Below are 26,745 nucleotides of genomic sequence, written 5' to 3'. Positions count from 1 at the left end.
TGTCTACTTATCTAAAAATTAAAAATGTCAAATTACTTGACAATGTTCAATTTCATTCTTAAAAACATCAATTATTTCAATTTAATCATTGAAATTTCAAAAGCGACTCAATGTTATTTTTATACCTAACTTATTTTTCATCCTACGAATGACAATTACTGATGTTACAAATATCTTTTTCACATATTGTATTTATGACGCTTATATTGGCAATTTGGCATGTTAAGTCACGTCCTAATCTCACAAAAACAGAATATATGAAGACAAGTAAACATTTGTGGTCCTTAAACATTAGCATTATGGGACTAATATGTGTATGAAAAAACATTTGCCACAATAGGGATTGCCTTATACACAGCGACTATAAGTTATGGTAAGGGAAATTGGTACATTTTTATATTTTCAAATGGTACGTTTAGTTAGGCGTTTTTAAAACTCAAAACTCCATTTCACAATAACAACTCCTCATAGGTTTTTTACAAATGCTCATTTTAAATCCAAAAAATTGTTTTGCAAGAGCTTATCCAAACGCACCCAAAGTTTGGTCATTAGTACTCTAATTAGGTAACAGGCCAAATTTTGATCTTTATACATATATTGGATGGGTAAATAGTGGGGGAGGGCCAAATTTTGATCTTTATACATATATTGGATGGGTAAATAGTGGGGGAGGTAGAGGTTTGGTTCAAACCAAACATAAGACACCATAATTGATGCATTAGGTTATCACTTAAACTTCAACTTTGATACTATATTAGATAATATGAAGCATATTTCTAATTTCATGTTAAAAATAGTTGAAAATATTACTAGGGCTTGGGATAGAAATATAGAAGCATATTAAAAAGAGTTGAAAATATTACTAGAACTTGGGATGGAAACAAAATATTTGAATTGTTTGATTCCAACACAACAATCAATATTTTCAACATACATATTCCTTCTTCTCTTAAAGAAGATTCATTCCTTTAGAGTTTAGATCACTAGTAGTAATGGATCTTTCTCAAAGACATTGGCTTATTTGGCCAACCAGCAGTCAGGGTTCTTAGACACAGGACTGATGACATCTATGGATTGGAAATCCATATGGAAGTTAAAGAAAAATCATAAATGAGAGCAAGAATATTCTCATCTGAAAAATTGCCTGAAATATTTTGTCAACAAGGGAGGTTCTAACTTCTAAGTATTAGACTCTCTCTTGAAGAATTAGCATGTCTTGTTTGTAAGGTAGCGGACCAATCTTTACTACATATTCTCATGGATTGTCCAAATGGCAACTATATACATACATGGCCAATTTCTTCTTGGCCAATATGCTTTTCATCAATGAACCTTTCAAGTTTCAACCATATTTTGCCAACATCAACATGGGACGTTCTAGGTTTTGTACATGATCACTTTTCGTCAGTCACTATTGACAGAAATAAGATGGAAGAAAGAAAAAGAAAGTGAAAAGAGAATGTTGTAGCCTTGTAGGTAGATGTGAAAAGATGGGTTTGTTAATTGTTTAGTTGAGTTAAAATAATTTACTATAATGACTATCTTTAATGTATTCATTTTATTTGGCTTTTGGTTATGAGTTGGAGATGTTTTAGTTATTGAAAAGAGGACACCAAAATAGTAAAAATCCTATTTCCATGTAGCAAAAGGTTGAAATTGGCTTTTTTTTTTTTTTTGGTCACCTTCTTTTTGTACCACCATTAGTTTTATCTTTTTGACAAAATAAAAAAGCAAGTGACAAAATAGTTATTTCATTGAAATACGAATTGTCGCATCTCATCCTTAGAATTTATCCATGCCCTTTGTTGGTTATTTCAACGAATTCCCAAATATACAAGAGACTAAAAATAGATAATAAATAAAGACAATTACATAGTTCGACAATTTACCAATGTCTGAGAAATTGTTGAGTTTTTAGTTCCATGTCAAAAAAAAAAAAAAATACAGAGGTGGCAATTATAGTATATTAATACATAAAAACTCTAATCTAAAGCATACATAAAAAAAAAAAGCACATAAAAAAACATTAAAAAAAAAAAAAAAAAAAAAACCACCCAAACCACAGGTTTAAAATGTGCTAAAATCGGGGCAAAAATTTTTCAACCCAAGTCGGACCACTCATAAACTAAGACTTAGAAATTATGGGCCCATTTGGTAATGTTGTTCTAGTAACATTGTTTGTATTTTTTGGAAATACATGTGGGTGAAAAAGTGTGTGAAAATACGTATAATGTTGTTTAAAAACTAAAAACTGTTGTTTAATTTCATATATCAAACGGACCCAAATCTCATTTAAAATCGTCATGCTTCCATATTGGGTCGGAATACAAACTAAACTCCACAGTAGCAGAACAACCTTCATTCCTCAACTTATGGATTGCTTGATAAAGATGGTTCCACACAAAACATGTTGATTAGTAGAGTTATGAATTATGAGAGACCGACATGGCAATGGTCTCAGTTCGTACGCATGCCGACACGTGCTAGTCTTTTTGTTTACAAATTGCATTGGAATGGGGCAGAGAAAGTGAAACGTACAACTCATTGAAAGCAATGAAGTATCTTGAAGAGAACAAGAAAGATAACTTAGTCTTGTGTCTCAAAAAAACATAACTTAGTCTTGAAACTTTGAATGTTAGGTTTTGCATGGAACGTTAGGTTGAAAAAGATAAGTGGATGAAATCATCAAAATATCCTCAAACCAACTAAACTATGTACAATTTTCTTTGACTTACTAGTCCACCAGTACGCTAGAATCTTCAAGAAACTTGTATCCTTAACCATTAAGCTCTCTTTCTCAAAGAAGAAAAAGAAAACAAATTAACTTAAAAAAAAAGGTTCTTTCCCTATCTTGAAAGTCTTTATATAGAGACCTATAGGTTTAGCTCATTTTCATATATAACAACATTGCAAACTTAGTGAAAGAAGTTAGCCACATTGTCCAAAACTTAGAACTAAGAGAAAGGAGATTGATAGAGAGAAATGCCTCCTCGTTGGGGACCTCCACCAGGGCCTCCCGGTCCAGGACCATTTGGTTGCTGTGATTTTCTCTGTGGTGGTATATGCAGGCTTGTATCTTCCTGGTGAGTTTTTATTTTTACTATTTTTTTATTTTTTTTTCTTGAAAATTAGAATGCTACTTCTTTTTGGGGATAATCTTGTTAATTAGTTGAAAATAGAACAGAAAAATTAGGATTCAATTGAGCTTGGCTAAGGTGCTACATATATATTGGACTGGATTAACAAACTTGTAATTCATTTTTAAGAAACTTTGAATCATACCCATTACAAAGGACAAAGTTTTGCAAGCATGGATATTATAAGAAGAATATGTAATTCAATGGTGGGTTTGTCAAAAATCACCTCCAATAGAAAGATATTAAATAAGGTTATAGCTTAAGATTATAATCAATATTGTAGCTAAACTTTATCTCATTACAAATATCACAAAAAAATGATCGTTAATTTTATATCAATGTACAACCTAGTTTGAGAAAATGAAAAAAAGAAAAACGAAAAAGAAAGTAGTAATGTAGATTATGATATAATATATATTATAAATTATCATTCTGCTTTTGTTTGGTACATTTTAAAAGTTTCTAATTTGGGCTATTTTGTTGGCAGTTTCTATTTCGGCGATTTTGGCCCATTAGCATTGTTTTTTAAAATATTTAGGCCCGAAACACTGTTTGGGAAATATTTAGGGAAGTACCACTTTTGGGCGTACTCGAGCTTGGAGAGCTCGAGTACCCCATATTTCTGTTCCAGCGTGGCACCTGACGTTGGAACGTTGGAACAGAAAAATTTAAAAAATAAACTTGGTACCCGAGCTCATGAAGCTCGAGTACTGCTCAGCCATCTCTCCCTATTACCCCACACTTAAACCTTCTGTTACCCACAATACCCAACCAAGAACAGAGCAAAACATACCCACAAACCAAACCTCTCAATCTCGCTATCTCCCTCTCTCAATCTCGTTATCTCCCTCTCAATCTAAAGCTATTTCCACACAAATACTCTCATTCTGCCTCTCAATCTCGCAAATACTCCCATTCTCCCTCTCAATCTCGCGATCTGCTTCATTCTCCGTCTCCGTCTCGCTCTCGGTCTCCCTCTCACAAGGTATGTCTCGCTCAGCTTGCATGTTTAGCTTGTGGGTATTTTTGTTTGTAAATTTGTTATTTTTATGCATAGAAATGTTAAACTTACTAAGCCATATTGTGGGTATTTTTGTGGGTATTTTTATGGGTATTTTTATGGGTATTTCAAACAGAGGGGCATCATTCACTTCTGAGGCTAATTTGTGGGTATTTTTATGCATAATTTGTAAGGCTAATTCGCGTATCGATGATGGCCGGGGGAGTGGAATCGTGGTCTCCGTCGCCGTCGCGCCTGAGGGAATAGGAGAAGGGAAAGTGGTGGTTGTTGGAGGAGCGATGGTAATGGCCTTTTCCGTTGGGTGACAGTGGTGCGACGTCGTCTTCGTCCTCATCTTCTTCTTCGCCCTTTCTTCTCCCTGTCTCCGACCAATTAGGGTTTTCAATTTCATTTCACAGAGTCGCCACGCGGACCATTTCCCCTTCAATGGCGCTTTGTAAGCTCTCTCTCTCCGAAAAATTTGAGTTCTTTTTCTCTTAATTTTCACTAATCCAACTGGTTTTGGCGCTGCAATTCCATGTCTTGGTTTTTGTTTTAAATTTTCAATACACGTATATGAACCATATATTTTAGTTGAGTTTGTAGAGTTGCACTTGCCCTTGGAAATGGGTGTTTTTCCAATATTTCAACTTTCATGGCTTTTAGACAGGGATTATATTGCTAAATTTAAAAATTTGTAAGACCAAAATCAAACCTTTTAAAATTGAGGGACCAAAAATGCAATTTACCCTCAACACTAAATAGTGGTGGTATAATTGTAGTTCTTGAAGCAAACAAAGGCAACAAATATAAACCTACAATTGATATTGCTCAAATTTGAGCTTCACCAAACTTTGCAAAGTGCAGTGTTAAAACCTTGATGACAATGTTACTTACAAAAGCTTCTATTCCGACTACCATGCTTGTTTTTCTGTTGTGTACATGAGCTGCCATATCTCAATTTGACATCTTGATGTTGAAATTGGATTCCAAATCAGAGTGGTTGTGTCTTATAGGAAGTTTAGCTTTTATTTGAGAGGTTAGACTAATCTAAGCCTTAATTTGATTCTCTCTTTTTTATAGTCTAAGTTTGCGTTTTTAATTGATCAGCATCATACACTTCAATTTCTAAATGCTTAGCAGGTTCTTCAAACAGAGACAACATAGGTGATTAGGAAGAGTTTTAAAGGAATTTATAATGATTAAGAAGGCTCATGAGTCATGAAGGATTTGATTAGAAACAACAAACATAAACTTCCCTGCAACCTTTAGAGCACACATAAGATAAGGAAAAAACTAGCAAAAAAGAGAGCCAAAAAAGGATCTTTCATGTATAGTCTTGCATAATCTCGAATGTATCAATTCCAATACATAGACTAAATAATACAATGCAAGCAAAAGTTTCTAGATTCAATGAGATATACAGCATATAAGAATTGTGTTTCCTGCATGTGCTTCATGATTCTCTTAATGTATAAATTCAGTTTAGGATTCTATTATTGAAAAGGAGATCATTACTAGAATAAGTCCACCTCACAGCAAAAAAAAGGTTAGTCCATAATTAAGGTTGTGGGGTGTGTATTCTCTGGGAAAAAGAAAAAGGTTTTGAGGGTGCGCATCCCCTGCCCATCTCACCCTAAAATCCATATTTTTCATGTTTCCTGTCTTGTTTGTCCTCATATGTCCAAGCTGACCACATGCCCCACAAACAAAACTCTCTCTTGCAGATTTCCTGTCCTTAAAAACCTTGACTTCATCTCCCGATATTTTGATTTTCTTACTGACTAGACCAACACTTGTGATATCATTCTTTTTCGTTAAAGCTTTCACCTAAAGCTTTCCATACTTGCCTTTTTTCGCAATAACATTTTCTACCTCCTTCATGTCTTTATTAAATATCTCTTTGGAAGAATAGGACCCATCAGGTTGGGCAGTACTGACAATTTGCTTGATCCGATTTGTGTTCTCAAAACCAAAACTTGGTTGCAAGCCCAAAGCCAGCCCTGTTTCCTCCCTCACAACTTTAGTCTTTTTCTTCTTCCTCCTCTCAGCCTCATCATCTTCCATGAGTAACCTGCATAATTCGGCAGCTTCAACGGCTTCATCTTCATTTTCCTCTTCTGCCTGAGCTATGGATGGGCGCCTTCTCATTTTGAGCCCCTTAACACCATCTGCTTTGTCATGCTTTGACTCATAGTTACCTACTTCTTCCTCACATTCCTCTGCATCAAGAAGATTCTCTAAATCCCCAGCAAATGAATCAAGATCACTATTTCCTTCAGAGTCACTCTCATTTTCACGATCTAAGGCAGAAAGACTCTGAACTTGTCGTTCCCAAATCTCCTGACACTTCTCCCTTGTCTGCTGTTGCAGTTGAAGAAATGACATCTGCTGGCCACGCGCATACTTGCTGATAGTTGTGGGATCAATCTGTATCCCCGATGCAGCTTGCTCACTTGAAAGTTTGCGTATCATAGCAATACGGTGCCACGTAGTCAGTTTCGCAATCTCCTCCTCACAAACATCCAACTTCAGAAGAACCTCCCGTGCTTTGCAGTATTTGATAATTCAACTATTCTTTTAGTCTTCCGGAACTCAAAACTAGGACTTCCATCCTGACTGACCTGGTCCAGGTCAATAATTTCTTTGGGCCGTTTGATTATGATTTTCTTCTGAGGCTGTTCTCTATCTGTTTCTGTAGGTGGATAAGACTGTTTTCTTTTCTTGCATGAGGGTCAGTGATAATGGGAATGGGTTAGAATTCATTGAATTTGTGGTTCCCACTAAGTTTTTTATTTGGGTTTTAGTTTTTGGTGAATAATGTGTTGTGAAGAACTTAACTAGTTTGTTTGTGTGGGTGCTGTGACTTGTGAGGTTGTGTTGGTGATTTTGAAACTTAGTGTAGGTAAGTTTAATTGAAGTTTCTCCTTTCTAAGGTGAGAAGATATTGAAAGAGGGAGAGAGAAATAGATCATAGAGAAAGGGGATTTGGTTCCATTTTTTGGTATTTTCAGCTAACACACTATAGGTAAATGCTCTCTCTCTCTAATATTTCCACTTTGAAGTTTCACTGATCATAATTTGGTTCCATTTTTGCCTAATCCCATGTCATTCTCTCTATTTTTTAACAACGGGAAAAAATGGACTGATGATATAGACCTATACAACTGAGAGAGAGTCTGAGTCTGTAAGGTAGAGATTGAAATCTGTGGGTTGCCTCCACTGTCAGCACGGACTGATGGTTCTTTTGTTTTTTATTTTTTATTTTTTGGTATTTGGGTTATATTGGGTTTTGCCTAAAGAAATTGGATTAGAATTGTTTTTGTTTTTGTCTATTTGGGTTGCATTCGTTTTGGGTATCTGTTTAAAATCAACATGCATGCCTTTTTATTTATGTTTTTATTTTTTTTATTTTTTTTTATTGGTATTTATTTCATTCCTTCTTCCTATGTTCTTGTTTCTAATGTTCTCTTTGTTCGTTTTTGTCAAGTTATTTGAATGCTTTTTATTAAAAAAATTAAAATCAAATTTAATTTTTTCCTTGTAGTTGCGATACATAGGTTACAGCGTTCACAGATTATAGTGATTACGTCATTGCATTAGAACGAGCACCAAAATTTTTGAAAGGTAAGTTTTTATGAATTTCCCCCTTAATTGTCCCATTCTTAATTTAATCTTTTGTTAATAAATGGTTGATTAATTTGTGCTATATGTTCAAATTCCAACAAGATTTGGTTTTTGAGATTAATTTATGATTAGTTTTGGAGTTAGTTTACAAAAGAAACACAGTTGACAAAAATCTACATAAATAATTAGTTACATGTAAAACTATAGCTGTTGAACAATTATTGATTATGATGTGAGGGGGTGAATTCTATTGAATTTTGAGTCAATGTTATTTTTTTTTAAGTTCAATGTAGCCAAATAGATGCATTGAGAATCGAAAAGAGTTTTAGTTTCAGCATTCAAATTTAGTTAGTTGGTTGGTAAATATTTGTTTTTAAGGCATTGAAATCGGAAAGATATGTTATCTATTTGTTTATTATTTTGACTCAACCTATTAACTGAGGATAGAACACAAAAATCATTTACTTTTTGTTTGTGGGTCTGGGTTGATACTCTTCAAACTTTGTATTACATGCTGAGATTGGTAACCTAAATGCATGTGTATGTATGTTTTGTTTGAAATGTGATTTTACAATTAGCTTTTGTTTAGATAGTTTCCCTCACCACGTGTTTGATGTGGAGCAACTTAAATGTTGTAGCCTAACTATGTTCATATTTATTTTTGTATTGTAGACAGTTTAGCCTCAGTATATGCACTTTATCTTTGCATCTTATAAGCCTTCAAAGAGATGAATGACAATATCTTCTTTGGTCTTGAAATATTTCTGGTATGTCCATACCATTCTCATCCTGCTTAATCATATTTAACTGAGTTATATTTTAGATTAAGTTACATTTTCAACAACAAATAATGACATAGGAATTATATGTGTAGCCATTTGTAATTTCTTGTGGCTGGATTCTTTTAAAATAGAGTTCTAAACATGTTTATATCTATAATTACTTATAGCTAGGAATTGATTTTCTCATGCCCAACCTTTACCACTCCGATGCAAAGAATTATTGCAATTCTTAGCCTGTATGGATCATATCATTTGAGTTTTGTGTTTGCCTTTGTCTTTGTTCTTCTGCTTGCAATATCCCCACTAAATCTGGACATTTTTTCCACTGTATTATTGTAGTTCTTAGCCTATATGGGTCATTCATCTTTAGTTGGTTTATAATCATTTAATCCTTTCATAATTTTCTGCACACTTTGTGTTGGCATCATTAGAGATGCTTTGGTGAGAAAGCATATAAAGTCTTTGGAGGTTATTTTCCTTTCTTTCAAAAGAACAATGTTAGTCAAAAATGCCTATCAGTTTTTTGATAAATGTATTGCGAGAGAATAGGAGATCAGTGGCACTAAATTGAGTGACCATATTATATTTTATGAATATGACTTCCATTCTTTCACCACTTTATTTTCACACATCATAGTTTGCTGATTTGAAGCTTTGGATCTTTATTTTCTCACATCATATTGGGGGCTCAATTGAGTTATTGTTTGCATTTGCTACATTTTTTAATTGGTTGCTTAAGCAGTAAATATTTTACTATGGGTTGGTAGTTTGAACAGTCAAGAAAGAAACCTGAGAAATCATAAAATAATTTTATAGAGATGCTAAATGTTATTATCTGCGCCATTCTAACTTGCGCCTTAGTTATTGTTAACTATGCTTTCTTCCTTTGAAAATTTGTTTGAACAATTTGGTGGGTTATTCTTATGAAAAGCATGCCAACTATAAAGTTTCCAGTTACTCATTATAGAACCCATAACCAACAAATTTGCCACTACCCATAAAGGTTTTTTCTTTTTTTTTTGGTTAATATATATGATATAGGTTTGGGTATTTTGGCTGGATTGGTTTTGATTTTGGTATTTGGGTTAGATTTGGTTTTGATTAAGTTATTTGGTAGACTTTTTGATATTAAATGATCACATAAGAACTTTTGAAGTGGAATATACTCCACAAGTTTATGTGCTCAGTGCTCTTTACCTTAAGTGTCCAAATAGTGGGGTCACCTTAGTAGAAATAAATTTGAAGCAAAAAATAGTGTATTTTGTGGAAGCATAACAAATTATAAAATAAGTTAAGTTGGAACTTTTAGTGTTTAATGAGTGGATTGGGTTTCTCAAAAAAAAAAAAAAAAGCTTTAGGGATTTTTAAAGAATGTGAGTGAAAGGTTTATGCATTTGGGATCAAATGTGGTCTGGACACTAGGAGTAGATGATGGCCTAGGTGTTTACTATTTACCCTCCCTAAAAAAAAATCACTAACATAAGCACTCTACCTTAGATACAGTAGAGAGAGAGACACTCTTGGTCCTTCACTAGTCACTATATGGTCATCAATAAAATTGGTTTCATTTTCAGGTACTACTCCATGTCTTGTACAACTAATGGGATTATTCTTCGTTCCAGAGTCTCTCCTAGATGGCTGGTGGGTCCAAATATATGGGAATGTAATTTATATGTTGTTTTAATTTTATGACATGTAACAATATTCTTTCATTATTTCATGACTATATAATATATATATGTGTCTGAATTGGACTTTATTGTAGATGTGGGATTTATATTATGGGTGAAAAAGCTTACAAGTATATCTATGTTGGTATTGGCTAGCACGTGCAGCCCAAAGTAATTCTGAAAAAAATAGGACTGGGTACATGTTGACAAATTTGCAAGTTGGCAGGTTGGTACCCGAGCTTAGTGGACTCGGGTACTTTGTGAAGTACCCGAGTCCACAAATCTCGGGTACCAACCTGCCAATTTGCAAAATCGTCAACATTGGTTACCCAGTCCTATTTTGAAAATTGGCAGGTTGGTACCCGAGTTTGGTGAACTCGGGTACCTTGTGAAGTACCCGAGTCCACCAAACTCTGGTACCAACCTACCAATTTCCAACATTGGTTACCCAGTCTTATTTTGTTCATTTGCAGCTTGGTACCCGAGCTTGCTAGACTCGGGTACTTCACAAGGTACCCGAGTCCAGAAAGCTCGGGTACCAACCTGCCAATTTTCAAAATTGTCAACGTGGTACCCAGGCCTATTTCGAAAATTGGCAGGTTCGTACCCGAGTTTCCTGGACTCGGGTACCTTGTGAAGTACCCGAGTCTAGCAAGCTCGGGTACCAATCTGCCTACTCCGGAATTACCAAATTTCAGAACAGAAAAAAAATGACTGTCAGATTAGTACCCGAGTCCACCAAGCTCAGTACATGGGTAATTCTCTTTTTTGTTTTTAATTGGCGAGACTTAATTAGAATGGTTTCGTATCTTCTTTCATTTTTTTCTTTTTGCGTCTTTCAGTATTTCAGTATTTATCCGTCATGTGATGATTTACTTTAAAGTTGTAAATCATGAATCAGACCAATAGGAAAGCAATGAAAAGCTTTAGCTGCCCTGATTATCATCAAGAATGTGACCGAAATTATTATCATGATCAAAGCCTGATTCAAGAAGCGATAAAAATGGAGAAAAATATCAAATAGAAATCTACCATTGATCAGTCTTGAAGAGCAATCATATTATTTCTTGAGATCCTGGCTTAGTTTGACATTACGCAACATGTACAGCAACATAAAATCATGTCTTTGGTAGTACTAAAAAGGATATAAATCTAAGCACCCATAAAAGCATTTCAAGCCTTTCAAGATGAGAGTAGTATGATAACAAAAAGGAGATCAAAGGCAAGGCCCACTAATAATGATAGCCATGCCATAAAAGGAAACTATAACAATATTAGTAGTTAGATGAGCAGTTGGTAGCACTTCCAACTCTTGGCATGCCGACATTTTCCCTCTTCGACTCTTCATCCACGGTGAAAGTTACACCACACACCTGACCAGAAATTTCCACCCTTGGCACAGGCTTCACCTCATTAAGGGGGTGTGCATAACTCCTCAAGCCTCCAGACGATGTGAAGAAGCATCCTTTGGAAAACAACAGAAACAGATAAATCAGCAACCTAGTAGTCATGCTCATGATGTAATATCAAACAAATAGACTATAGTATTAGTATCTGGAAGTTCATTCTAATAATTACACAAAATCAAAACAAGTCCTACTTTTTTGAACTTTTTTTAACAATGTGGTAGATAAATGACAGCACTTGATAAATGGGAAAATGAGTTGATTAGAATACCATCAATTGTTGAAATATTTTGCAAAAATAGGGACTTCAGCATGCTGAATTTGAATACTTATCACTTCATTCACATCATATCCTATTTTTTGTTTCAATCCAATGGATGATACGATTGAAAAACACTTGTAAGAAATGGGCATTAGCATTTTACACATAATGATCCAACACATACAAAATCAACACTAGAAATAATGCAGTCATCAACACCAAGCATAAGAAGAGAAAGTCTTAGTCCCAAAACTTTGGAATTGGAATGAACCACATGTACACAAGCAACGATGATATTTTAACGATATATGTCATAGTTGGTCCTTCAAATTTTTTCCAATCTTTCTTAAGTTATAAAAATACATAATTGAATGGCATATAGCATGCATTTTGTTTCAAGTTGCATTTAGAAGAATGCCACGGTTTAAAATTAGCGTACCTAGTCTGCGACACCACCACTTGTCGGTACCTCATTCCGCTTAGGGCATGTTCTTCGGTTATGCCCCTCTTGGTCACACAACCCGCATTGCACCTTCCTCCCCCCCTCCTTCCACGGTGTGGTTCTCCGCCGTCTCCCACCCTCGTCCATCTCATTCCTGATTCGTGTTGAGACAGGGCGGCCTTTCTCTCGAATCAATCGGGGGTTAGGGAGGACCCTTCGAGTTTCTTCAGGATCCGGCCATGATAATCTATCTTTCAACGCAGGGAAAACGGGAGCATAGCTCCGAAACAGTGCATCCACGCTATAGCATGGGTCAATGTATTGCTCTGCATCATGTCGATACCTAATACAAACTGCAATGACATGTGAACATGGTATCTTGTACAACTTCCATTTTTGACATGTGCAACTTCTTTGCAACAAATTAACTCCATGTGTGTGATCCCCATGTCCAGCACTCTCTGGATTATGCGGTGTATCTACTTGATATGATTGTTGTTGCGCGCTCAATCTTGTCACCCTATGACGCTCCGCCTTCGCCTTATTTCTCATGAAGATATCCAAGGCATATTTAGTCCATTTTTGTCCCGAATTTGACTGTGCTATGCTCTTATTGCGACGATCATCGAAGTAAGAATTCAATTTGAACCATGTGTATTTCACCATTGCCGTAATGGGCAAGCTACGAGCACCCTTTAGAACACCATTGAAGCACTCAGAGACGTTTGTCGTCATTGCCCCATAACGATAACCCTTGTCAAAACTTAGAGCCCATTTCTCTTTGGGCACATCCTTTAGATATTGGTGCGCATCCCGGTTGACATTCTCAATTAACTCGAAGGTGGCATTGAACTTTCGCTCTTGGGTAGCACTTGCTGCCCTCCATACTAGATTCTTTAAAGTTTCATTCTTCCATCTAGTGTTGACGTTACTACATAGATGACGAAGGCAGTAACGATGTTCTGTCATGGGAGGCCGCAGGGAAAAGTCTCGATTATTGTCTCTAAAAATAGCTTGTATCCCAGGGTGTCTGTCAGATATGACACACAGGTGTCTCCGGTCAGTAACATACGTTCTTATACAAGCCAAGAACCAACCCCAAGTCTCTGTGCTCTCGCTCTCGACAACGGCGAAGGCTACTGGATAAATTTTATTATTAGCATCTGTCGCCATTGCAATCATCAAATTCCCTTTATATTTTCCATAGAGGTGGGTTGCATCAATGCTAATCACAGGCCTACACTTCTTGAACCCAACAATACATGGACGAAACGCCCAAAATACGGACTTGAATGTACAGGTTCCCTGTTCATAATTATCGTCCACTATTAACTTATACTCTGTACCCGGACTTGCGTCCTTCAGTCCTGCCAAAAAACGCGGCAACTCCGCATAAGACTCCTTAAAATCCCCGTATATAGATGCAACGGCCTTTTGTTTGGCATCCCATACCTTGTATGTGAACCATAATGATTACGTTAGAAATGAATACAAGTTAAATAAAGAAACTTGAAGAAAACAAATCAAGACTTGTAAGACTATATTATTTCTTCGCTCCGCATTCCTTTTTTTCTTTTCTTTTTTCAATTTCAATTTTCATAATATAAAGTATTCATGGGTTTTGGGAAAAAAAATATCATGATTATACTTCCCAAAAGACTGATGTCTCTATGTTGTATTGAAAATATAATGCAAGTTAAAGAATAGAATACCTTGTAATAAGATATTTCGTGTTTTAACTCTGCCAAAGCAACGTGGCGTAAGTTCTTTATCTTATACGCAGGGTCTTCTCGTATATAGCGCTCAAGTACATATGATAAGAACACCGAATCAATCATCCGACCATCATGAGCATTCTGAATTTTGTCGCACGTGTGGGGGCCCTTGCATTTTGCGATCTTCCAGATATTGTCTCCCTTGCAACATATCGCACGGACTGACCATGGACAGGAATCATCCTCGCAACTCACCATAAGCCTCTCTGAGTCTGAATGCTCAGTTTTGAAGCTAAAATTATCTCGCACTGCGTACCAAGTCAACGCACGTCGCACCGCCAATTTAGTTGCGAATACCATCCCTTTAATTGGCTGCTCCCCAGGCGTCCATGGTAATACTTCCGCTTGCATAACCGGTGATGGATCAAACATATTATCCCAAGTGTTTTGGGTGAACCATTCCGGCGTAGGATCGGGACCGGGGCATGTCTCTCTATTTTCTTCTACAACCACATCTTCGATATGATCAACATCCTCATGTTCACCCATGGTATCTAGGAGCTCCTCGAAGTCATCCCTAGTAACATCGATATGGGTTGCATCATCACCAACTCCGTGATCATTAGGGTTATTGTCGGATGTGCCCCTATGGAGCTCATCATCAGGTAAATGCTCTCCTTCATGCACTTGCTGGGGCCCTTCCTCCTCCTCAATCGAGTTCCCATGGGCAAATGTCTGCCACGATTCATTGCCATACCCATCTCCTGTGTTCTCTACACACCCTTCATAAGATCTTTCTGGTATTGACTCGATGTGCTCATCTACTCTTCCATCCAAAACAGTATGTTCTGAACCCTCTCCAGCCTCTACTGTGGCGGGCTCAACAGTGACATAGAGATCCGAAGCAATGAATCCTCGAGCCACCATTTGTGCAACCATTTCCCACATCATCTTCACTTCGGTGCCACCCGATAATTGTAGTGAATTGTAGAAAACCTGTGTGTCTACAACCCGTTGAGGTGCTCGATACACGATGGAAATCTTATGCCTAGAGTGGTCTAACCCCATCGCCTTCAATATTCTTCGTTGCAAGTTCATAAGCCCTATCCCACGTTTCACCTTAACGTATTTTTGCTGTTGGTTCGAGCCTTGGTATGACAACCCATGCAAGTCATGATAATACATCTCCCCGTCGTAGTACACATAGAAAAAGTGAAAATCCATCACCGACCTATTATTAACAATATAAAAGTTGTCATCATCTATAACCACTTAAATAAAGATGACGTATGATAAAAACAAATTATATTCAAACTCAACCTCCTAAACTTTCTGTATAGAGATATAAATAATTTTCAATCGTTTTAACCACATATCTATAATTTATAATATATTTAATTACAATACTTGGCTGCCTGCAAATTGTAAACAAAAACTGTGTTTTATTTAATATTTAGATAACTTGTAAATTATAGAATAAACAATATATAATGACATAGTATTCTTTTACATCTAAATAAATAAAATACATAGAAAAATAAAATATTAAATTTAAGATTCAAAGCATAGGCAAATATAATGACAATGATACAAATTCTTTTACATCTAAATAACTAAATACATAGAAACATAAAATATAAAATGAATTCCCCAAAGCATAGGCAAATATAAGTTTTAATGATACGAATTTCTTTCTTCTTCTTGAGTTTTTTGTTATTTAGATATAGTTTATGTTAACTGTGGCTCCCCCCAAATGATTTTTGATATTGTATAGACGTTCATTTTCTTTACCAATATCACTATTCACATCACTTGCCTTTCTTGCTTATCTCATAAATGAATGTGAACAATTTCATCATATATGTATAAATTTTTTTACAATTTTAAATTCTGAATTTTTGTTATAAACTAAGTTTTTTAAATATTTAGAAGGATAGAGAAGTAAATGACGAATGGGGCATATTGTGAGAAGCAATCAGACAGCAAACAATATACACAACTTTACAAGTATTTGCTATATTTTTAATATTTTTAGATTTCACAATATACACAATTTTTAATATATCAGCAGTTGTACATGGACCTGCGGTGTTGCAAAAAACTGAACTCATGAACTGTGGTCATGCAAAATTAATGTCATACGAACCACACATGCACACACAATCAGACAAAACATTTAACTTACCTCTATGTATACAATAGGCAGGACCCAAAGGTGAAATGCTTTGCCTGCAATGGAAAAAACTGACACACTTCACACTTCAGCTGCAGATGGTGACCCAACTGTAAATAGCTTCAGGAATATTTCACACGGCAACAACAGACTCTTCACATGGACTTGTGATGTTAGTGCAAGAGTCATTATGGTCATAAAGTGTACAAGTAAGCTGGTGAGGGAGAGTCAGAAGGTACCATTTGCCTTAACTTAGTGGTTGGCGTCAGACAAGTGGGCAGGGAAAAAAAAAAGGTGAATTTCACTTAAATTTGGAAGATCAAATGCTCATTTATAGCTCTTTTTTTTTCATTTTTGTTTGAAGATTAGAATAAGTGTTTGTAGATTGTAAGTGTCACTCTATCATAAATTTATATTACAGTAATGTTACAACCATAATTAACAATTTGTACAAAATGTTGATGTGGCCAACTTGTTATTGGTTTTTTATTTAGGCCTACCACTAATATGCATTTTTTCATAATAGCTTAATCACTCACCACAACAGCAGTTTGTAAAAAAATTTGATTGACAGTTTGTCGTCTCTAGCATTATTATTTATATTATATGTGTATGAGAGTATATGTAATATTGATTGTGTGCATTATTTTTTGTTATAATATTATTTGTGTAAATAATAATGTGTGTGGAAGTTTGTGTGTACAATATAAAAATAATACTTATGTGGCTAATGAAAAGGTGACATGACATTTATAATTTATTTATTCTCATGACAAAAATAAAGAAAAAAAAAAAACGTTGGCTTCATTACACATTGATTTATCGTCAATAAAAAAAAAATAATAATTAACGCCAACCAAGTTCGCGTAACTTGGTAGCGGTCTTTGTGAAGTACCCGAGCCCACCATGCTCGGGTACTAGGCAGACTTCATATTTAAAAAAAAAAAAAAAAAAATGCCAATTTGCAAGGTACCACGAGCTTGACAATTTGGAAGTTGGCAGGTTGGTACCCGAGCTTGGTACACTCGGGTACTTCACAAAGTACCCGAGTTCACCAAGCTCGGGTACCAACCTGCCAACTTCCAAATTGTCAAGCTCTCGCATGTTCAAAATTTGCAGGTTGGTACCCGAGTATGGTAGTCTCGGGTACTTCACAAGGTACCCGAGTCTAGAAATCTCGGGTACCCACCTGCAAATTTTGAAAATGCCACTAGCAGAGTACCCGAGTTTGGTGGACTCGGGTACTTCACAAAGTACCCGAGTCCACCATGCTCGGGTACCAACCAGCCCAGTTTCGAAATAGTCAAACTCTCGTATTTTCAAAATTGGCAGGTTGGTACCCGAGCTTGGTACACTCGGGTACTTCACAAAGTACCCGAGTTCACCAAGCTCGGGTACCAACCTGCCAACTTCCAAATTGTCAAGCTCTCGCATGTTCAAAATTTGCAGGTTGGTACCCGAGTATGGTAGTCTCGGGTACTTCACAAGGTACCCGAGTACCCACCTGCAAATTTTGAAAATGCCACTAGCAGAGTACCCGAGTTTGGTGGACTCGGGTACTTCACAAAGTACCCGAGTCCACCATGCTCGGGTACCAACCAGCCCAGTTTCGAAATAGTCAAACTCTCGTATTTTCAAAATTGGCAGGTGGGTACCCGAGCTTGGTGAACTCGGGTACTTCACAAGGTACCCGAGTCTTGAAAGCTCGGGTACCCACCTGCCAATTTTGGAAATTCCACTAGCAGAGTACCCGAGTTTGGTGGACTCGGGTACTTTGCAAAGTTCCCAGGTGTGGCCCAGCGCTATTACACACAGCTCCCCCTAAAAAAAGTTTTTTTTCTACCTCTAGTTTGTAAGCTCTTTGCACCACCAATGGCTTCCGTACGAACAATTACAGTATAATTACAAGAATATTCAAATGATATTCGAATTTATTTAGTGACAATTGAAATGCTATTGGATTTTGCTGTATTACTTTTAAAAATCTTGTTGAAAAGTAGTTCAGGAAAGTAGACCTACTCCATTTTCCCACATTATAAAACATTATACTTTGGGGTTTCTTTCCTTATTTTGCCTGCTCCTTGTTTGTATAAAAATAAAAAATAAAAGAAGAAGAAAGAAAGAAATTAAGAAAGAAAAGGAAAAAAGAAAACCATTTTGTTTTATTTCTTTCACGTCTCTATGCTGGGCTAGGGGTGTATTATTCTTCTTTACAATAACTCACACTCTGGAATATACGTAAAAGATTGAGAAATCTTAGATACTTCAAAAATTCGTGGAACAAGCTACCTGAATTGGGGAGACTGAAAAAGTACAAGAAATTGCTTGTTTATGGTCATGAGTTCATTAAAACCATCTTTTTACATTTTTGCTAGCCCTGAGCTTCATCACAAGTTCCTCACGCTGAGCTTCTACCTCAGCGTATCTGAGGCTCATGTGGAGGTATCGCTCGCGAATGTCTATTAACTCTGCCTCTAGTGATGATTTGGTGCGTCCATTACTTTCTTTTGCCACTATGTCATCTTCTGCTATTGATTTTTTAGGAGAGTGTGCATGGTTGTTTCGGCTTTTAGACAACCTGCAGCAAAGATGCAGAAAATTCTGTTCAGAATGAAAAGTAGAACTAAAAAAATTAAGTAGAGTTTTGCATGCTTAAGGCCTATGCTAGTTTCCTGTAATAAACAAAATTACAGTTCTTTTATTTGCTATTTATTGTTGAGTAATAAGATTAAAAATCAGACTCCTAGACTATGATGATTGTGGTTAAGAAGTTTGTTTTTTATCACTATTTCAGAAAAAGTCAAGGAATCAACTGAATCTTTGAAGCAGGATCGACTCCAACAGCAAGAGGACTTTCATCAAGAATCTCATTGCCACTACCATCCTTTAAGAATTAAACAACAGAGTCATATGTTGTGAAAAAAAGTTTAAGATGAGATCATCCAAACTAAAGGATTCCTTTGCAATTCAATATTCTCATGCAGATATAACAAGAGATATATGCATGATGAAAGAGATGAGAAAATGTTCTTTTGGTGACAATCAGCAGATTTTCCACCATCCGTTTAGCCCTATGTAAATAAGTTGAGTCTAATGTACAATAGCTATGGGGCAATATTTGAATAAACCAAATATTCGGATACCCTACCTCTCTTTGATATTGGTTGCTACAAAGCTTCTGATGATCTTTTGCAAGTTCTTGTACTTGAGCATTCTTCAAGGATTGCTTATTTTTATTATCACGTTGCTGACTAGTGTTTTTCACCACTTCATTCTTCTAAACCAATGTACAAGTAAAAAGGCTATTTAGTTAGTGTTGACACTGAATATTACCATGCAATTGCAGAACAAATGAAACTGACCTTTGAGGGCTTCATATCTTCATGGACAGGAGTAACTTTAGCATGGGTTTTAGACAAACTAGGAACCTTCATAGTGCTGGACTCCCTCTGGTTCTGCTTCCCGTCCTTCATCAGCTTTAATTCTTCTTCAAGGGCTTGAACCTTTCATAATAAAGACATAAAATATCTCTCCCAAAAGGGGGAAAAAGAATCAGATAGGTATAAGAAGAAGGTCCTAATTTTTTTTCTAATGATGTGTAACGTGGCAAAGTCTAAACAAACACCAAGAAACAAATAGCATACAATTGTACAACTCACTTGTAAAATTGTCCCATGATTGCACTTTTTCAATCTTAGTGAAACTGGAACAGGAGCAGGTGAACTCATATAGCCTATCATATTGACTGTAGCCTCTCCAAGGATGCCAGATGGGGCTGAACCCTACAGTAAGAAAGTCATCCAAAATTATTTAGATAACCAGAATGTTTAAACAGATGGAGCTGATGACTACAAGTCTATAACACACACATTCTAATAGATAAACTGAAATAAAAAAGAAGTACAAGAAGCACAAGGTATGTTTTTATTTAGAGGCTGGAAAATTGGCAAAGAGATAATGTCATGAATCATATCTCATTTAGCAGGAAAGAAAAAAGGAAGATGAACAAAGGTTAATGACCAAAAGAAAGAGTATGTGGTAGAAACAACAATACCATGGAGACAACAAGCTTGAAGAAACAATCCTGTAGCTCCTTTGAAGAGTCATCCTGAAAAAAACATATAGTTTCTGAAATAGAATCCGTCCACTGACAATATGGCAGTAGCTGACCTTTACAATAAAGGGTTCCTCATAATTTGCAAAGGTGAAAAATTTGATAAATATACAAGTACACAGTTTCAATTCCAGCCCTTGGCAGGTGAGATTTGAAAGGTTTGGGTTGCCAAATCCACTCTACATTGGACCTAAATCTAAACAATGTTAATAATTCCACTTCGTAGACCCTTTCTAGAGGCTGAACACACAATTAATAATAAAATTCACAGTTATAATTGCATCTACATTCGCTACGCCCAACTTCAACAAAAAGTTTCCTTCTATTGCATTTCTAAACATCCCACATTCATCTCTACAATTACCAAATACCCATTAATAGAAACATCCCATAACAACTGATTGTTGCCACAATGCTTACTAAAGCATGCACAATGCTTATCAACCACTACCATGAAATCATCTATATAAGAATGCCTATAACATTCCAGTCTATATCTTGTAATCCATGTGGATTGCATAATAGTGGCTCATCATATAAAATATATACAAGAAGATCCTATACATGACAAAAAGATCCTATACCATTACAAACCCAAAGCACAAATTCTGCCCTTGAATCATTCTCGTTTTCTTCTCCTCACCGGTTCCTTGACTGGTCTCACCTTGCCTGAAAAGAACACAACACAAACAAATATTAATAAGCAAATGATTTAACTATAAAGCGATGTATATGTAATCGGTATCGAATCAAACTATAGTACCATGTCCAGTCCCACAGTCAGGAGGATGTGTCCGTGTGCGTTGCGGCCTTCGTGGCCGATCCTCGATGTGCGAAGGCTCTGATGGGGGGGTGGGTATCTGTGTCTGGATAAACTCGGTATGCACAAACTCAGGGGGGACAGCAACAGGGGTGGGTCGCCCAGGAGTGGGCATGAACCTCATCTCATCTCTACCATCTAAAACTGCGGGGGCAAGGCCGGCAGTCAGTGGGGGAGACGTACAGGTGGTGGGCAACAGAGATGTACTAGGGGGTGTGGGTGGGCAAGTACCATCGCTCCTCATGGATGGGGACCCAAATGTGTCTCTATGGGCAAACGTATGGGATGGACCCGTATCATCGTGTGCCATGGAGCCTACGTCATAAGCGGTGTCGTCTGACATCTCATCTGTTGTCTGACTTGCTTCCTCCATGGTGTGGTCATGCACGGGTGTGTGGCGCCGACTAGATGTGGGCACGGGTGTGTGACGCTGACCAGATGTGGACACGGGTGTGTGACGTGAACCAGATGTAGGACGCCGAGCAGATGTGGGACGTCGAGCAGATGTGGGACGTCGACTAGATGTGGGCACGGGTGTGTGACGCTGACCAGATGTGGGAGGCCGACTAGATGTATGACGCTGGCTAGATTGACAGCCTCCACGCCCTTGACGTCCACTTGCTTGCCGACCACGTCGTACAGCTGGTTCACTTGTGTTGCCCACGTCACGTGCATGGTCCAAGGATAACCGACCGATCTCTTCAACAGCTTGCAAGGTATTAATACAATCGGTGTAGATCTCAGACCCTGGTTCGCACTTCGTTATAATGCGCAACTGTGATTCAACCTGTCAGAAATATACAAGAGTAATGTTAGTAGGTTTAACTAAACTATGCGAAGCAAAGTACATTTATAATGAAACAGTCTTTGTAAATTTACCATAGTGTCCCAGTACGAAGTCTCTTTTGTAATATGGCGAATAGTGCGGGGACGAAACCAAACCAAATACTCGTCATTGTAATTCATCTCCCCGTGAAAGGCCGGTGCATCGGCAATTTTGGCGTGCGCAGCCCATTTAGCAATATGCGGGGCATGTATTTGGGCCCAATCTTTTTCGTGCTTGCCCTGGAGGGTGATCTTGTGCAGTTCAATTGAAGTATCAACATTTTCTGGTATGCCTTGCTTCATCCCAAACTGTCGGAGAACACGTTCGGGATGATGGCCTTCAACCACCCAAAAATGTATCAGCGGCACAATAGACCTCCATATACGTTGGCCTGCCGTACAATATGCGGGTAGAGAACGCAAATAATTTCTGTACGGCTCCCAAACAATCTGCAATGATTCATCAGATGCAAACAACCATATTAACAATATAATTAGAAAAAATGTGTAACGAATGTGAACAATACATGTAACTCTGAAATTAAGAATGTTTTTTTTTTTTTTTTTGATAAGTAAGAAAGATATATAATTAAGAATGTTTATTCACTCCAAAGTGAATTGTAAGTACAAAAACTACATGCCAAAGCGGTTTCCACTTATAAGACACGATACCTGATTTGGCCGCAGTGAAGTAAACGACACACGATAGGCACGTAGGACGTGCATCGAATGTTCAATTGTTATCTTAGCCCCTTTCCATCTAGCAAACAACACAGACATAACCTTCATATTAGTTACTTACATAATTCTCATGCGAACAAAGTGATTGAGGAAATGTAAAACGATAACTATCTAAGATGCTACATACCTGACAGCAAGTGGACCTGGAGGCAGTGCCTGGTGTGGATGCCTCATCACAGGACATATGTGGGGAAACCTCGCCCACGCCCACAACTGCACCAATAGTAGTGCACCCCCAATCTGCTTGGCTGTCTTCTCTGATGCGTTACAGAGGTGTCTATAGAGCCAACTTAGTGCTGCACTACCCCAACTATACTTCTTTCCATTGCTGATTGGATCGAAATATTGCAAATACCTAACTGAGATCCGTTCTCCAGACTTATCCATAAATAGCGTACCACCTAACAACTCCAATATGTAAAAACGAGCATACTCCTGCACAAACGCCTCAGGGGCGTCAACCGGGAGAGGGTCGCGAAACTGATCCTCAAGCCATTTGGCTTTTATGCTCGCCCCTTCCAGCACTCCAGTGTTCTTTCTTGGGTTTCTAAGTTCTCTACTTGGCGGATTACGCCCTAGCAATCTTCTGCAGACTTCACGCCAACTGCCCGTCGAGGGTATAGATTCCACCAACGGCAAGCCATCTACAGGTACCCCCATTATAACCTCCATATCTTGTAGTGTGATGGTCATCTCACCGTGGGGCAAGTGAAATGAGTGCGTCTCCGGCCGCCATCTCTCCACCAACGCTGTGATCAATGCGTGGTCAATGTCCATATGTGGGACCCGAAGCAGCCCATCTAACCCCGCATCAGTGATATAAGCGAGAATTCGTGGATCTAACCCATCTACCCCTCCTTCAAGCAGACCTTTGTCTCGGTGACGACAAGTCAATACACCTGGCACTTCCTGCAAATAGAGCAGCGTAGTATTAATAATAATTACAGTACCACATAATAAGTACGCTTCAAAGTTAAATTCCGCCCATCTTTCGACTACATATATTGAACAAGTGCATACCTCGCCTTCCAAAGGAGCATCGAAAAGCAAACTTGAACGATGCTTATCCTGCCTCGTGCACAAAGTCTGTATAGCTCCATGTGGGTCCATATCTGGCATTTGGAAACAACATCAACACAGTCTTATTTATTTATTTTTAATTATAAACAAATTTGTCTGAAAATGGCAACATTATTCATCTAATATAGTCTTTCACTGATTTAATAAATTATTTTAGAAAAGTTAGTTATCAAAGCATGTGTTTCGACAATTGATTCATTTAACAAATTAACATTTCTTTTGATAAATTAACATAGTATCAAAGCATGTGTTTCTACAATTCAAACTTATCTCTACACTACTAAAATAAATTATAAATAACATAAAAACGTGTTAAAATAATAATTACATTAACTATTTTTTAACATGAGACAGAACTTTTTATCTTGCAATGTGTGCATGTGCGTGAGTGCGTGAAAAGATTTGTGCAGCTCATGGGTCCGGGATACAATTATAATTTTCCGATTAACATTGGAAAGATATACATTTGGACCACAATACCAAGTTCCCATTCACATTGGCAATCAGTATTCTCAAAACCATATCAGTTTCCTTAAAGAATAAGAGATTGCAGTCATTAATAAATTTTAATTTATTTAATTAGTACAAAATCTTGAAATAAATTTTGATGCTGTCACTTTTCGCCATTTGGGTTATTTACATACCAATCACACCCAAAAAATGCCAAAAATGTAAGCGCATCATGGGTAGTTCAATTTTCTTCTCAAATATAGAGTTTCAATGGCTTATTGACTTGAATAAAATGAATTACAAAAAAAATTTGAGTACGCGATTGTGTGGTGCAATAACATTCTTCACAATACAAATTGCATAAATTCTCTTTTTAATAAATCTAAAATATTCAAATAAACTTGCATATTCACATTTGCATTAACCTAGTACGCTGAAAAAAATATTGGAGACAAAAGCCACTGCCATTCTTGAACAGAAACAAGCAGCAGAAAGAATGAAAGAAAACAAAATCAAACAGAAAATGAAGAAACAATAAAATTCCAGCAATTATGAAATAATAGCACCACAAGTATGGACTGAGGTGTGAGCCTTGTCTTCCTTAACTATATTTAGCAGAAAGAATAACATCTTCCATGATATGCGTATTGAACAATGCGTATTCAAATCCAATTGCAAGAATTTTTGAAGAAAAAAAATGTTTGGAAGTTGGAACCAGCAATGCTACAAAATATGTTTTATGGATTTGTATTATATATTTCTCATTATAAAATTAAGTGCCAACAATGGTCAATCTTGCACACATAGAATTGATAGGTTGGCTTAAACCTGGGCATAGTAAACTAAACAAAGCTGAAAGTGTGCTTATATTCAGGCAGATTGTGGAGTTAGTGGATTCTGCACACTCTCAAGGAGTTGTCTTAAATGACTTACGGCCATCTTGTTTCTTTTTACTGCAATCAAGTAGAGTTAAATACACCGGTTCTTCTACTTGATGTGAGAGAATTAGAGGGTGTGATGTGTCAAGAATCATTTCGGAAAAGGCCATTGGAACAAAATGAGCATGCCTACCTTAGTTTGGGTGCAAAGCAGCGAAGAATATGTGAGGAAATGAATTCTATTAAACAACAGCCTTACTTCATGAGTAATGGTGGCTTCAGTACTAAATCAATGAAAGAGACTGAAATTTCAATCACTGGTCCAGAAGATTCAGGACAAACTGAACTTCAGTCTCAAAACAATTCCAGCTGCCAAAATAAATCACTGGCTGCACAGCAGACTAGATTTTTATGATTCATGTTGTTACTTTCAAAAATTGAAAATAACCCAGCTGCTAAAGTACAGTTGAATAAAGTTTTTTTTATTTTAATTTTATGTCTTGGCCTTTTCAAGTTCCAATGAATGACAATTCCTTGTTCATTTCTTTTCTCAGAACCCCAAGTTCTGGTAATGAAATTTTAGGACGATTTGAAATTCTGGGTTTTGTGAATTTTTCAAGAAAGCAGTGTGTGAGGCGGCTCCAACTAAGAAAGCAGACTCAGCTGCAAAGAGGGCTCGTCAAGCTGAGAAAAGGCGCATCTACAACAAATCCCGCAAATTTGAAATCAAGACCCGCATGAAGAAGGTGCTTATTATACATTCTTGTAAAGAGGACTATGTTTAATTCTATTTTTGTTGTGGGCTCGCACTTTATCTGGTTTTAGGATAGTTTTTATGTTCGATTGTTCAATAAAAGGCTTCTAGATATCAGTGATGATATAATGATATTAGAGCTAATGAGCTCTGGCTCGAATGGCTTCTTCCCTTGTAAGAGCAAGGTAGGGGGTGTGGTTGTGGGTTCAAGACCCATACAAGGTGTGTGTGTAAATTACCAATATATAGAAAAATTAATGGTATAATGATGTTTTATATATTATTTCAAACTGAAATTTTCCTTTTAGATTATGAAGCTATGTATCAAATCATCTTGATATGAAACTTCTCTTTTTGTTTAAGAATCATTAACAGGGTCACGATAAAGATCAAAGATCTGCTTTTCTTCAAATTAGTGTGATCTATCTACTATAACATGAAAGGCACTTCCTCCTATCAACATTGGTAGCCTGACGATTCTCAGCACAACTTTGGAGACCTAAATTCTTATGTTTTTTATTTCTTGTTTTTGTTGTTGTTCTTCTTCTATATTTCATGTGTGGTTAAACTAAATCAAATAAAAGGGTAAAGTTTATGCACAATATGTTAGGTGCTTAGGTGCAATATATGTTTCCCAATTATGTTCAAACACAGCTGCATTGAAGTTACTTGTCTTTGGAAATATAATATTGTTTGTGTTTCATTGGTCAATGCAACCATGTGTTTGTATTAATTTGGGGAACTAATGTACAAAACTTATTTTTGCCTAAATTTTGTCCCAAATTAAAATATCCTTTCTAATTTTTAATTTTATGTTTGGTCCATATCTGAATGAAACATCCATGTCGATATCTAGATTGGTATCATTC

General features: G+C 36.7%; 3 protein-coding genes and 2 long non-coding RNA genes across 6 annotated transcripts; 2 read left to right on the top strand and 3 right to left on the bottom strand.

Annotated features, from left to right (window-relative positions):
- The first annotated feature begins 2,728 nt into the window (after nt 1-2,728).
- Nucleotides 2,729-10,310, top strand: LOC126717261 (uncharacterized). 2 transcript variants are annotated; one of them, XR_007652490.1, is made up of 5 exons: nt 2,729-4,122; nt 4,332-4,594; nt 7,685-7,764; nt 8,437-8,531; nt 10,121-10,310. It is a non-coding gene; the product is annotated as an uncharacterized LOC126717261 (long non-coding RNA). The 2 variants fall into 2 exon arrangements; XR_007652491.1 differs by lacking the exon at nt 8,437-8,531 and having other exon boundaries at nt 2,730-4,122.
- Nucleotides 10,311-19,014: 8,704 nt separating this feature from the next.
- On the bottom strand, nt 19,015-20,782 carry LOC126719308 (uncharacterized). Its single transcript, XM_050421878.1, has 6 exons — nt 20,693-20,782; nt 20,269-20,322; nt 19,874-19,996; nt 19,577-19,717; nt 19,363-19,491; nt 19,015-19,098 (listed from the first exon to the last, which is right to left on the bottom strand). The coding sequence occupies exons 1-6, from the start codon at nt 20,780-20,782 to the stop codon at nt 19,015-19,017; spliced, it is 621 nt and encodes a 206-aa protein (XP_050277835.1).
- Nucleotides 20,632-21,922, bottom strand: LOC126717259 (uncharacterized). Its single transcript, XM_050418781.1, has 2 exons — nt 21,092-21,922; nt 20,632-20,997 (listed from the first exon to the last, which is right to left on the bottom strand). Exons 1-2 carry the CDS (start codon nt 21,519-21,521, stop codon nt 20,948-20,950), a joined length of 480 nt encoding a protein of 159 aa, XP_050274738.1. The 5' UTR covers nt 21,522-21,922; the 3' UTR covers nt 20,632-20,947.
- LOC126719307 (serine/threonine-protein phosphatase 7 long form homolog) lies at nt 21,553-23,684 on the bottom strand. Its single transcript, XM_050421877.1, has 5 exons — nt 22,842-23,684; nt 22,646-22,733; nt 22,028-22,423; nt 21,698-21,935; nt 21,553-21,578 (listed from the first exon to the last, which is right to left on the bottom strand). The coding sequence occupies exons 1-5, from the start codon at nt 23,489-23,491 to the stop codon at nt 21,553-21,555; spliced, it is 1,398 nt and encodes a 465-aa protein (XP_050277834.1). The 5' UTR covers nt 23,492-23,684.
- Nucleotides 23,685-24,601: 917 nt separating this feature from the next.
- LOC126717262 (uncharacterized) lies at nt 24,602-25,817 on the top strand. The gene is made up of 2 exons (XR_007652492.1): nt 24,602-25,346; nt 25,677-25,817. It is a non-coding gene; the product is annotated as an uncharacterized LOC126717262 (long non-coding RNA).
- The last annotated feature ends 928 nt before the right edge of the window (nt 25,818-26,745 follow it).

This window comes from Quercus robur, chromosome 3 (genome assembly GCF_932294415.1).
Source record: "Quercus robur chromosome 3, dhQueRobu3.1, whole genome shotgun sequence".
In the NCBI taxonomy this organism is placed as follows: domain Eukaryota; kingdom Viridiplantae; phylum Streptophyta; class Magnoliopsida; order Fagales; family Fagaceae; genus Quercus; species Quercus robur.
Note: the sequence above shows the minus strand (reverse complement) of the source record. Positions and strands in the feature narration are given on the sequence as shown.